Source organism: Rhineura floridana, chromosome 10 (genome assembly GCF_030035675.1).
Source record: "Rhineura floridana isolate rRhiFlo1 chromosome 10, rRhiFlo1.hap2, whole genome shotgun sequence".
Classification (NCBI taxonomy): domain Eukaryota; kingdom Metazoa; phylum Chordata; class Lepidosauria; order Squamata; family Rhineuridae; genus Rhineura; species Rhineura floridana.
This window is the reverse complement of record NC_084489.1, coordinates 41,902,603-41,916,184: the sequence shown is the minus strand read 5'-3', so window position 1 is coordinate 41,916,184 and position 13,582 is coordinate 41,902,603. Positions and strand designations below refer to the sequence as shown.

At 42.0% G+C, this 13,582-nt stretch overlaps 1 protein-coding gene across 1 annotated transcript in view; it reads left to right on the top strand.

The window, feature by feature from the left end:
* Positions 1-1,209: 1,209 nt before the first annotated feature.
* The window catches only part of DNAH11 (dynein axonemal heavy chain 11), a 321,971-nt gene continuing 309,598 nt past the window's right edge, over positions 1,210-13,582 (top strand). The window contains exons 1-3 of the mRNA XM_061586942.1: positions 1,210-1,660; positions 1,916-2,163; positions 6,944-7,084. Of these exons, the coding sequence (XP_061442926.1) occupies positions 1,930-2,163; positions 6,944-7,084 (375 nt within the window). The 5' untranslated portion in view covers positions 1,210-1,660; positions 1,916-1,929. The remainder of the gene's footprint in view (positions 1,661-1,915; positions 2,164-6,943; positions 7,085-13,582) is intronic.

Sequence of the window (13,582 nt, the reverse complement as noted above, 5' to 3'; positions counted from 1 at the left end):
GGTTGCCAGGCCCATACTTTGATTGCTGATTGCAGAAGGTGGAAAAAAAATCCTTTTTTTTTTAAAGGGTGTGTGTGGTTTGGTAAGAAATAACTGCACATATACACAGAACAAGCTGATCAGAAGAAGTAAAGCTTCCAATTTAATGCATGTGCAATAAACCACTGTAAAAAAGGGGGGGAAGTGTGTGCGTGGTGGTAGAAAACACCTGTATGCATGCGCTACAGCTGAGAGACTGATTAGGATAATAAGGGCGGGGCAGAAATCAGTAAGGAATGTGAATTGGGGTAAAGCATAACCAGCTGTTCCTCCCAGTGGTGTGTATGCAGATTCACTACAATCCAAAGAGAATCAAATTATAAAGATGTGTACAGTTCAGAGCAGATTAATTTCAAATTACACAGAGACAAAATGGACTCACAACTGTTTAAGCAACTAGTGTGCACATAGCCTGTATCACAGGATTCTTTTCATTTAAAGTCTAAATTTGTCCCATCACAGATTACATGACACTGCTATTCATGGGTGTAGTTGTCCAGGGTCCCAGGGGGGTCTTAGATTCCTTATTTTTGGGGGAGCCAGGAGGGTTCCTCTATCTCCAGCATCCTATGAGCTAATGAGCATGAAGGAGGAATGTGTTAGTAGCTGAGAAGAATCCCAATGAGTATCAATTGTGGGCAAGCCTTTATTAGGTCCTATTTCAAAAAGCCAAGATAAATTGTGGAGAGTAAGAATTCTGTAACAACAGAAGAAGAGATAGTGAATCCTGATGATAGCAACGCATCCACATCATCAAGCAGTTTACTAGCGGCAGGAGATAAAGGTGCAGACACTGAATCCAGTAATTCAAGCAATATCTCTGACAGTGAGAAAGGGTAGTCAAATGGTGTCAGTGATAGAGAAGCAGAAAGCAGTATTCAAACCTGGCCAGATTATTCTATAATTCCGTAATCTGAGAAGGTTGTATAATCTTAGCAAGGTGCTTGGTTGTGACTATCATGAAGGGACCCTGCAGTTCTGAGTTTGCCACTACACTGCTGCTGCTGCTATTCATTGCCACAGTCACTGGGGTTCTTATTGAAACTTCAGTAGCAAGTTGAAGCCACAAGTGAAAAGCCAGCACATCTTTGTCATCCGTGTAGCGGCCCCTGCTTTGGCCCAAATGAAAGACAGTGTACAAGTCCTGTAATGATTGAATCGATTTGGTCGACTGGCTAGTTTTGCTCTTCTGAGCTTTACTGCGTCCCACAGGAAAGTGAAGGAAGCAGGAAAGTACTGAAGCAGGCGAGTCCATTGCTCGTGCGGAGGACCTTCGGTGCAGGTTCTCTTGGGTATAGAGGCGGGGAAGACAAGACCCCTGGAGGTTCAACTCACATCCGCGATTGTGACGCACTAAACATTTAATTTTCAACCGGGTGTTCAGCGCTTTCCCAGAGTGGGAAGCCCTTCTCTTCCTCCCCTCCCCCGCGAAGCAGAGGCTGGTGGTTCCTTCCTCAAAAGACGGGGTCCTAATTGGCTAGGGACGTGATTTATTTCCCTTGAGCGGTGGCTGTGAGTGGCCTTGTAGTGACTTGAGCTTGTCCCCACGGCAACGGGACGCTGCCGCCGTGTAATTAATGGGAGCTGATAGGCACAGGCAGCAAGTGAACTAGTCACTCGGGTAAGTAACTCGGGGGCCGTTGGGGGGGCTGGGAATTAGAGGGGCAGCAGGTGACTTGTCAGTGCGCGGGACTAGCCAAGCCAAGCTGAACGGGAAAAGAAGACCAGGAAAGGGTCACGAGAGCGGCGTTTTTGAGTCACGGGAGAAGTTGGAAAAGGGGGCGCAACTGAAGAGCCGCGAAGGAGAACATTTAAAAAAGGGCTTTTCCGCAAGGGCTGCAGCTGCCCCCCCCTCTCAGCTTCTCTCCTTCTGTAGACCTCGGGCTGGAGATGGAGGACGACGACGAGGAGACGGTGCAGGAAAAAAGTTTCGCGGAGGACGAGAGGGCCCAGTTCGTGGGCCGCCGCCTGGCGTACTTACTGAAACTCAAAGACGACGAATGGAGCGCATTTCTGGGAGAGGAAGAGAACCAGAACCTCCTGGCGGACTTTTTGGAGAACAGTCGCTTCACTTTGCTGGCTTTCTACTTCCATCTGGCAGGAGGATTGGCAGCGGGGATGGAGGTGAGGCGCTGGGGAAGCGTTTTGGTGTGACTTTAATAACAACGACACCCTTTTATAGTCTTGCATTGTGCTAGGTTGGCTGATTTGTCTTTTACCGCTTTATGGGTTCTGTGTATACCCAACTACGCGGCTGTATTTATTACCAATGCAGTGCGAAGTTTGGGAAGTTTGCAAAACTAGAGGCATCCTTGGCGAAGATTACCCCAAACCTTTCCCCAGGGATTGGGAAAGGTGATTGGACTGGCAACCCTAGCCTGCATGCATACCTTGTGATGGCAGTGTACATTTAAAGCCAATTTAAAACACATGACTTTCCCCAAAGAGTCTTGCGAACAGTGGTTTACTCCCTCACAGAACAACAGTTCTCAGCACCCCTAACAAACCACAGTTCCTAGGATTCTTGGGGGGAATCATGTGCCTTAAATGAACAGCAGGTATACAGCTGATGTTCTGTGCACATATTTCATGAATTTTGTACACTGATTTGCCTACTCTGTAGGTGTGCTGTAACATACAAGTGGCTGTTCACATGTACATGTCAGGCATATATTTTCTCCCCACGACTGTGTGTATAAAATCACCTTCTTGTGAATTGAGCTGAACAAGAATATAATCCACAGCGATGCACTGTAATTTTTGTAACTGTGGTGGCAATTTCTCTATTCCACTGAACACCAGGTCATAAAAATGACTGCTGGCCCTGCAGCCCATTTTCTTCATAGCATTCATACATATGAAAAAAGTACCTAGTTCATTTGTGTGGATTGTTGCTGAAAAGTTCCTTTTTTCTAGTATTTACTTTTGAATGAGTTTGCTTTAGTTAAAACTGATCCCTAGAGTGAGTCATTGTACCACTGTGAGACATGCAAAAGCCAAGCTCCAAGCTCCTTTTGGAAAATGTTGTAAGACATTTATGTCTAGCCTGTTTTTTGAGTGAAACGTATGTCTTATTTATCTCAGTTTTGAACTATAATTCGATTGTGTTGTTTTTATATTGCAACGCTCCCAAGTCTGAGGCAGGCTACAAATCCAAACACACACCAATAAGTGTGGCAGTTATTTCTGTATTTTAAATTGAAATAAGGTAGATTCATTTTCCATCTATCTGCTGAAGAGTAGGCTTACTTATTTAAGAGACCTTGTGTAGTAGAGTAAAAATGTTAATTTGTTTTATGTAGATTAAAATTATTTTGCTGGAAAACTGAGTTACAGAAAGATTTATACTGGCAGCACTACAATGTAATTGGCAACTCTCAAAAGCTTACTTACACAAGAAACTGTAGTTTATTTCAAGCTGTTAACTTGGTGGTGTTATGCCAAATTATGTTTTACTTTATATATAGTAATATTGCTAACTTGGATGGCAGTATAACAGCTCAATTATGACACCAGTTCATAAGGGGAGGGGAAGGGGGAGTATAATGTTTCTTTCCTACTTTCTTCCTACTGTCTTTGTGGTGAGAAAGTTCATGGACAGAGGTTTTTCTGTGGTGAGATGAAGCCTCAAGATGAAGCAGCAGAAGTAAGGAGAATCTCTCATTATCCAGAATCCCCTTTTCTTGCTCTTGGTTTATTCAACTTCAGATTTGTTCTCCATAACAACATACTTATTTTGTCAGTACAGCAGGGGAAGGCCAAACAAACTAGATAAAACTTGTGTCAGTATGTCATAACTAAAGTACTGAACTTTATAATGAATTATTACAGAACAATTTTAAAGTCATTACATAAATTAATAGAACAAAAATCAAGCTAATCATGGTACGGTATCTAACAATAACTTTGAAATATTCTTAATCGTAATTCTTCAAGCATCACATCAATATTTCATAAATCTGGATCAGCCTTGCTGATATAAGGATAAAGATTAAAAATAAATTTACTTGAATTTTCAAATTCAAAGCTATTGGTGTTGGTATACTTTGGTAGTAATTGGCTCCATGTTGCTGGAATGTTAGGGGGAAATGACCAAAAAGAAATTCCTACACATAGATTCTCCTTCACCAGAGGAATGAGGCTGTGACTGGGGAGATGGAGAATTCAGCAGCTGCATTTATAAATTATATATCCCATGGAAGCTCCAATCCAGAAGCATGTAAGCACTGCAGCAGGATATGCAACCACTAATTCACTTATTGAGTCCCCTGTACATAATGTATGCATGTACATCCTGCATCACTCCAGTCAAAGGGATTTTTGGTTTGGAATACGTGGCAGCTATCCTGGACAGCTTTTGATCTCAGTTTTCATAGTAGGGTATGGAATTGCAAAGTTCCATAAGTGCACCATGCAATCATGGATTTTGGTAATTCTGGTAATGGATTATGGTGATCCTGTATAGTTGCAATATTATGGAGTAGAGTTCTCATGTTCAAGAGCCATTCCATACTGGCCTGCTTTGTACTGCTTTGTTTAACTTTAACATGGTTTGTCTGATTGTGAGAACCTAGTCCAGTAGTTTAACCACGTATTAAATGCATTGATTATCCACCCTTCACCAAATGGTCCCAGGGCAGATTATATAATAATTAAACAGTAACATGCAATACATAAGCAATCAAACTACTAAAATAACAGCATGAACAATAAAATGACTAATGGCATGATGAACAGCAGCCACATATTTCCAAAAAGCTTGGAGAAAAGGTGTGCCTTTGCATGTTTTATAAATATACCCAGAGTTCATCTAAAGTCAGGGAAATCCAAAGTCTAGGGGCCACCACAGAGGAAGCCCTCTCACATGCCCCATGGCTCTATCAACTAGCCTTCTCCTGCCAATCTTAATTCCCAGGCTGGTCTGTAAAGGAGGACACCTTGCCATGTCCTGCTATGGCTTGTTACATGCAAAGCCAACATGGTTTATTAGCCATGGTTTGCTTGTTCACCGTGCCCCAGATAGTGGTGCAGATGTGCCTTGATGCAGTCATTGCTGGATTTCTTCTGTGACTGTACTGGAGCCACCTTCATTCATGTTGCCAGTAGTGATCGCTCCTCATTCTAGCCCCCTTTGTACATAGCTCCTGTCCCACATAGCCCTTGTATTCAGTCACATGAATTGCTGCTTGCTTTCAGGTGGGGCTGCTTCATAAGTAATTTCCTGGGGTGTGGTGGTATGAGTTTGAGTATCATGCATTGAAAGCTAAAAGGGAAATGTTTAGTAGCTTCAGGTACTTCAGTGATGAGAATCTGCCCTCCAAGTGGGATTAATGAAGGCTTCAAAGTGTTTCTTGTTCCATGGTTTTGGGAGGAGGGCTTTCCCTCTGGGGATTACAAAACCATGCCCCTGTGTTGTTGCTTTTTCTCAGAAGACTAACACATTTTGCTGGAAATTCACATCACCCAAAAACTGGGGCGAGGAGTGGTTGCAAAAAGGAGGCTTGAGTCCTCTGGAGAAAGAAACTTTGTCAGCAGAGTGGTGAAAGGTGAACAACTTAAGGAGTATCATCACTTCAGAGAACACATTGGACATTCCTTTAATGGGGAAAGGGAAGGAAGTGGGTACCATTCTTCTTCTACTGAAATCAGCCGAATAGCTCCAAGGAGATTTCTTGACCCCATTTGTGCAGAAGTCAGTAGTAAGGGACCTGGTGGTGCACTGAGATTATCAGAACTTACATCCCACAAAAGCCCTTCGGATATTGGGTGGGAAGAAAGGAGTGAGTGGGTGGGAGGCAGGGAAGGAACCAAAATTTAATTCAACAAGCCATGGTTTTTTTAATCATCTGTGGGACAAGTTATGGTTTATTTGTAGTTGGTTAAACAAACCATGGTTTATGCAAAAGCATGGCTTAGTCTGACATGTGAACCAGGCCACTATAACTCAGCCATCGTTATGGGAGAACTGCCATCTCTACTCACTGCTGTTCTCACCAACTCGACTGGGGCCATCAGTTCCACCTGCTCTGTGAGGACCATCTGCTTTGGAGGCAATAGGTTAAAGGGGGCCCATTGATATCATCTGCTATGATGAAAGTGACAAGAAGCTGGCAGAGTCCATCTGGGCCCCAAAAGGCCAAGGCCTCACCTTGAAAGATCAGCAAGCTTTGGCTGCATTACAGTCACTTCCAATGTGGTTGGGTACTTTGCTGTTTCTTAGGGGCAGCCAAGGCCCAGTTTTTGGAGTTTGAGCAGGTCCAAGCTGGTCAGTGTACAAGCCTTGTAACATTAAGAATTTGGTTTCTGAGTTCAATTCTGCATTGGTTGAGGGAATAGGCATCTGTAGACAATGCAGCAGGATTTAAACCCTGATGAGTTGAGGTTGAATTCAGCAGGGAATAGGCATGCACAGCAAAAGAAAGCCTGTTACATGCAGGCGTATTTCTCCCTGCCCAGGGGGAGAGGAGAAATATGTGCTTTGCCAGCCCTATTATTGGTACTTCCCAAAGCGCTGAGCATAGGACTAGCAAATCCACTTGTGCTGTGGGTCCCAAGTGCCTGCCAGCCAGCTTGCTGTTGGACGTTTGGGAACCTTGTTTTGACAACCCATCTGTCAATCATTTGATGGCATAATGAGATCATGTGATTGGTGGGCATCCCTGCCCACCTGTCAAATTTGGCCTGAGGCCAATCCGTAAAAGGATCTGGCTGATGGAGCCAAAAAGTTTTCCCACCCCCTTATTAGATTGTATATTTGAGGGCAGTGAGTGTATTATTTTTATTGATTTGTAAGTCACTAAGAGATTTTGGCTGAAGAGCAAAGTATAAATGTATCAAATGCATGAGAGCATATGGTCACAAGTCATTCTCTTGAAAATTGTTAAGTTGTATCTTTCTGGTTTAGATACCCAGTGGCGTAAAACACAAAATAGTTTGTATTATGAAGACCACAGACTGCATTGGCATAGAAAACTGCAAGGAAACCCTCAAAATTGCAGAATTGTCTGGAACACCCATGGAGCATGTAGTGGTTTTCTTAGAAGAGGTAATTTTAATTTATATATCTCTTTCATATTTTTAACTTTTCAGTCTTTAATCATATATATATATATACTATACCAAATAAATAGATTTCAGTATTTTTCTGTTTTCAGGAACTTGCAAAAAGAAAAAAAGAAAACATGAAAAAACAGTAGTTTCTGTAATGATAATTCCTAATACCTTATTTAAATCAAATAGATTTGACCAGGAGGTTTGTTATTCAGATCTTTGAAGTTACAAAGAAGTGGTAGCACAAGACCACAGCTTTGTGGGGCATCATGGTCCCTCAGATAAAAGCCAGGTCCCTTTTACCTGTATGTTCACCTTTCCTTTCTAAAAAATAAGTAAATATAAGGAAGGGCCTGCAAACAGTAGCACCCAGTACCCCCACAGAAATAAATAGCAGATACAGCCCCCCAGTCTGGATAGGAACTCTGACCAGGAGAGCTAGGCAGCCTTTAACCCTTTGTCCTCTCATTCCTGCTGTTTGCATTGGAAAGAAAGCTCTCATTCATACTAATCAAAGCTTTCCTTCCAATGCAAATTGAGGGTGTAGGAGGCCCACTCCAGACTGGGATTGAAGTAGTCGGGTGGGCAAAGGTTTAAAGCCTACCATCCTCTTCCCTTCCCCAGCCCAATCTGGATTGGGTCCCCAGCACCTCCTGCGTATTTGAGAAAAAAACCAGAAACCATTCATACAGGTGCTAATTGCGTGAATGGTGACACATCTAATTTGGCCATGAGTTTGCCACTGAAAGATTTCTATTTATAAATTCACCTTTTTAAATTCTACATTTATTTTAGAGTACAGTTTCCCTTGTTTTTTAGAAAAGGTCTGTTTAACTTATAAGTTTGTGTTTGACAAACGTTATCACTATGGGAGATGTATAGCAAGCGTTTGGAATGTAGTGATTACAAATCATATTTATAGTTCCATTGTGGCTGTTTACTTAACTAATTTATTGCATAGAGATCAACTGAGAATTTCACAACAGCAGAAATGCCTGGTCAAATATTGAATTTAAAGATCCTGCATTGCTAAACACACTTCTGATTAATCCATATTGTAGAGCAATCTGAAGCATTCATACTGTGTTGGGAAACAAAGTTGTTAAAACATTTTAAAAGGACTCAGAGTGTGTAGATAAGAGACAGAAATGCCAGCCATTTCACAATTAATGTGTTACGGACAACAACAGCTTCTATTGGTTTCCCAGGAAACTTGGAATTCTAGATACGACTCTGACTATTCTTCATGAAAGTTTGTTGTATCATCTACAGCATTCCCTTTGTTTTCTTTCTCCTTTGAGTTTGAGTTGTCTTGTTGTATCTGAAAAAATAAGTAAGAATGGTTATAAAAATATATTATGGATGTTTAACAACAACAAACAATCTGGGTTTTCCTCATTGTGACACTTCCTACAACATACTCCAAAGAGTAAAACTCACAACAAACTGCCTCCCTATCTTTTCCACTAGGAAAAAGATAATAATACATGATCAAATTACGGAATGATCTTGACAAGGTGTGCCTGGCACCAATACAGTTATCTTTTCGGCGCCAGGTCAAGACTTTCCTCTTCTCCCAGGCATTTTAGCATGTGTTTTAAATTGTTTAAAATTTTAAAATTGTGTTTTAAATTGTTTTTAAAATATGCGTTTTTAAATTTGTATATTTGTTTTAATGTTTTTAGTTACTGTAAACTGCACAGAGAGCTTTGGCTATGGGCGGTATATTACAATAAATAAATAAATAAATAAAATATTAAAAACACCCCAGTAATTTCCTGAATTCTTTGCAGAAGTGAGTTTTCATTAAAATCTGCTATGTTCTACTCATATTTCCCTAAACATCACCCTAAATTTAAATTTTATAATTACTTAATAATGTTCTGTTGGCTACTAATGAGGGGAAACAAATAAAATCAGTGGCTTGGAAGACTCCTTCTGTTCGTGGAACAGATTCTGATCCACTGGAAACTCCCACTAGAGATTTTTATTGAGTCTTCTTTTCACTGCAGCTTCTAGTGCCCCCCCATGCTGTTCTAGAGGGTCCTTGAACCCTCTGGAGTAGATTTTCAGAGGCCACAGAGAGGGGAAACAATGAAAACCTCCTCTTCCCATCTACCCCTTCTGCTAGCAGAAGTACCCTGTGAGCAGAGTTCTGCTCTGGGAACTTAGTATCCAAGCCAAAGTGCTTACTTTTACTTATTCTACTAAAGCAAAATAAACAACGAACTCCTTTAGCAATAAATAGCAAATAAGTTTGCTATTTTATGCAAAAATATACCCTCTGGCCCATCTACCTAAAAGCTGACACTTTCCCCTGCACTGTTTTACTAATCTAAATGACTCTTGAAACTTCTATTAGCCGCACTGGAGTAATCCAGAAAGGGTTATCCACCTTCCCCCCACTTTCTACACACTGTTGCTCCTATCAGTTTTGGAGTCCCCCGAAACTACTATAAAGTAAAAATAGAAAGGTTGGGAGCTCCAATCCTGAATCTCCCTTGTCTTTTATAGTTTGACATGAAAACATTAACATTAAAACAGAACATGGCATACGCATATAATCTTCTTTGGTGCGATGTGCCAAAACCCATAGTGAAATACTGTATCCAGCTTTATCAAATGATATTTTTGCAAATTTGGGCTATGATTCCAAACACACAAGTGGTGCTTATTTCTGAGTAGATGTGCATAGGGCTGCACAATAAAAGTTAATGTACTTATTGAATTCAAGGCTTTCTGAATTACAGTAAAAAGCATTAAGCAAGGAACCAATTTATTTTGTTTCCTTCTTTGTTCACTATGGGTTGTATTCAGCTAAGTCCTAATCACAGTAGAGCCACTGAAATTGATAAATCTAAGTTAGTATTAACTTCAGTTAGTAGTGTAAAGCAAGATGTAAAGTATATCTTACTGTAGCCTACATTTCACACTGCACTTTATTCCGTTATTCTAACGATTTATTTCCTGTTAAATTGTGCATAAAATTTGAGCTTTCACACGACATAACGGGTAGCTCCGGAATTCTGGTGGAATGTAGTGGAAGTTTAGCGCTAATTTCCACAATAAATGATACCACAAAAATTCCGATAGCAGGCTGGGAACCCGGAAGATTGTGGGAGTTTTGCACTAGCTGCCGCTGCTCACGTGACAGCTATCCCAGCATGCAGTGCGTTCCCGCCCTTACCAACAGCCGTCCCAGCATGCAGCCTTCGCGCGCTGCTGTGCTGCCACTGCTGCGCCTCCCAGCTGCTCCTGAGAGCAGCCTGTGCTGCTGCTGCTTGTGCTCAACCAGAGCCTCTGCTGCTGCGCTACCACACCTTTCAGATGATCGCGATTGCGCCTCTCAGCTGATCGCGATCGCGCCTCTTTCAACCCCCCCCCCGTGCAGAAGTAACAAGCAGAGCTTTTAAACAGAAAAGGCAGGAAAAGAAGCAGTCTTCTAACGGCCGCGGTAGGTGAGAGTGCTGTGTGAAAGACCATTGCACGAAATGCCGCTAAATTGGTACTGCAGTGTGAAAGGGATTTTTGAAATCCAGAACGAACTGCTAGATTTTTAACGTGTTAAACTAGCGCTATTAGCCCCATGTGTGAAAGCAGCCTAAGTCTGTTTCCTGAGTCCTAACTGAGCAGAGAAGAGGGAGCTGTGGCAGCTGGTCCAGAGAAGATACAAGGAGATACAAGTGAGCCAGTTCTCAGAGAGCGAGCTAACAGGGAGAGCTAACAGGAGTTTGGTGGGGGAGGTCAAGGGGGAGGTCCCTAAAAATGTTGTCCCTTGTATGGTGCACCACATACCAGTGGGACTCTCCTATTTACCTTAAGGTGGACAGGATGAAGCACAGACCATTCCAATACAAGTAGAAAGAAATAAACAAAAGGCAACAGAGACTATGGACAGGAAGGACACTCCAGTGGTGGTGACCGTGTGCAATGTTTGTTTTTTTTGCCTGAGAACAACATGGAGTATGTGTGCAACAAGTGCAACCTGGTGGCGCTGTTGGAAGAAAAAGTGGGGTCTGGAACAGCAGGTGGCCACACTGAAGAGTATAAGAGAAGATGAAGAGTTCTTAGATAGAATGCTGGAACAGCAACAACAAAGAGAACTACAGGAGGTGGAAGAAAACAGTATATTGAAGTGGAAGAGGAGACTGTTATGGAGAGCAACAACAAAGTGGAGGAAACTCTGTGGAAAAGGGTGACAGGAGGAGAAGAGCTAGAAGACACCCTTCACTGGTGGAACTATGGAACCGCTTCCAGGCACTTGAGGATGAGACTGGAGGACAACCTGCAGGGGAAGAATTACAGGAGACCCCACACGGCAGCGAGTGAGAAGCCAAAGCTCAGTCACAAAGAGGCAATGAAACCACATCCCATGACAAGAAGAAGAGAAGAATGGGAGACTCCCTACTGCGTGGGATTGAAACCCTATCCATGGACTCTCCAGGTATGCTGCTTCCTGGAGGATGGATTAGAGATGTGACAAAAGGGTTACCATCACTCATAAAGCCCTCTGACAGATAGCCCTTTCTTCTCATCCATGTGGGAATGAATGATACTGCCAGGTGCAGCTATGAAGAAATCACGTCAGACTTTGAAGCTCCAGGAAGGAAACTCAAGGACTTTAGGACCCAGATAGTTTTGATGTCCATCCTTCCTGTACTTAGAAGAGGAGTGGAAAGGGAAAGAAAAATACTCCAGGTGAATGACTGGCTATGAAGGTGATGCCAACACAAGAGATTTGGATTCTGGTACCACAGGCTATGTTTCCTGGAAGATGGACTGCTGGCAAGTGATGGGTTGTACCTCACAAGAACTGAGAAGAATGTGTTTGGCCACAGCATGGAGAACTTCATCAGGAGAGGTTTAAACTGAATCTTAATGGGGCAGGAGACATCAACTTGGCAGTAATGACTAACAAAGGCTTGTGTACAGTAAGAGGAACTGAGGGAACACCTCTAATGCAGCCCAGTAATAGTTATCATAAAAATGTAGGAAGGAAGCCAGGCTGTAAATCGTCTTCAGTGTCTTTGATATCTGAATACTAATGCCCTGAGTATGGGAAATAGGACGAACTTGAACTCTTAATACAGGAGAGTAAATACGACTTGACAGATATAACTGAAACTTGGTGGGATGACTCCCATGACTGGAATACAGCGACTGAAGGATATAACTTGTTCAAAAAGAACAGAAGGAAGAGAAAGGGAGGTGGAGTCGCACTATATGTTAAAAATATATATATCCCTGCACAGAAACGCAGGAGAATGAGCTTGGTAGCTCCACCAAGTGTATCTGGATTAAGATAAATGGGGCAGGGAATAAAAGGAACATGGTAGTTGCAGCCTCCTACCGACCACTAAGCTGAGAATGAGCTGAGGTTACCAAGACATGCCAAAAGCAACAAAAAAGATTTCTTCAGGTACATTCATAGTAAATGACAGAGAAAAGAAATGGTGGTGCAGCCACACGATGAGGATAGCAAAATGATAACCGATGACAAAGAAAAGGCAGAAGTGCTCAATTCCTACTTTGGCTCAGTCTTCTCCCAAAAGAGGGTCTATTACCCTCCTGGGAAACGTGAAGTTGAATGGGCAGGATTGTAGTCTGAGATTGATAGACAAACGGTCAAGGAATACCTAATCACTTTGAACAAGTTCAAATCTCCAGTGCCCAATGAACTGCATCCTAGAGTATTGAAAGAACTGGCTGAAGAACTCTTGGAACTGCTGTCTATTATCTTGGTGAAATTGTGGAGGATGGGTGAAATGCTGGATGACTGGAGGAGGGGCTAATATTGTTCCTATCTTCAAAAAGGGCAAAAGGAGGAACCTGGGAACTACAGACCAGTCAGCCTGACATCAATCCCTGGTAAAATTCTGGAGCAGATTATAAAGCGGTCAGTCTGTAAGCACCTTGTAAACAATGCAGTGATTACTACAAGCCAACATTGATTTATCAAGAACAAATCCTGCCAGATTAATCTTGTCTCATTTTTTGATCAGGTAACGTCTCCCATAGACTGTGGGAATGCTGTGGATATAATATATCTGCTTCCCAAATCATTGTCTTTCTCGTATCTGATAATGATCCCCAAATTACTAATATGGTGGCCCATTTTGGCTTTGCTGCCCAAAAATTGAGAGCTAAATATCTGAATGACTCTGAATCTTAGAGATTTTGGTTAAGATTCTGGTTATATAATTTATGTAATATGTACCTGTACTCTGTACTCTGTGAGTTTTAATATGTTTTTTTATCTAATATGTTTTAATTTTTGTGTTGGCTTATGGCCTGGCAATAAACTTGATGATGATGATATAATATATCTCGACTTCAGCAAAACCTTTGACAGAGTGTCCCATGATATTCTGATTAGCAAGATAGCTGAACGTGGTGGGCTGGATGCAACAACTATCAGGTGAATCCACAGTTGGCTACAGAATCATACTCTAAGAGTGCTTATTAATGGTTCCTTCTCAAACTGGGGGGAAGG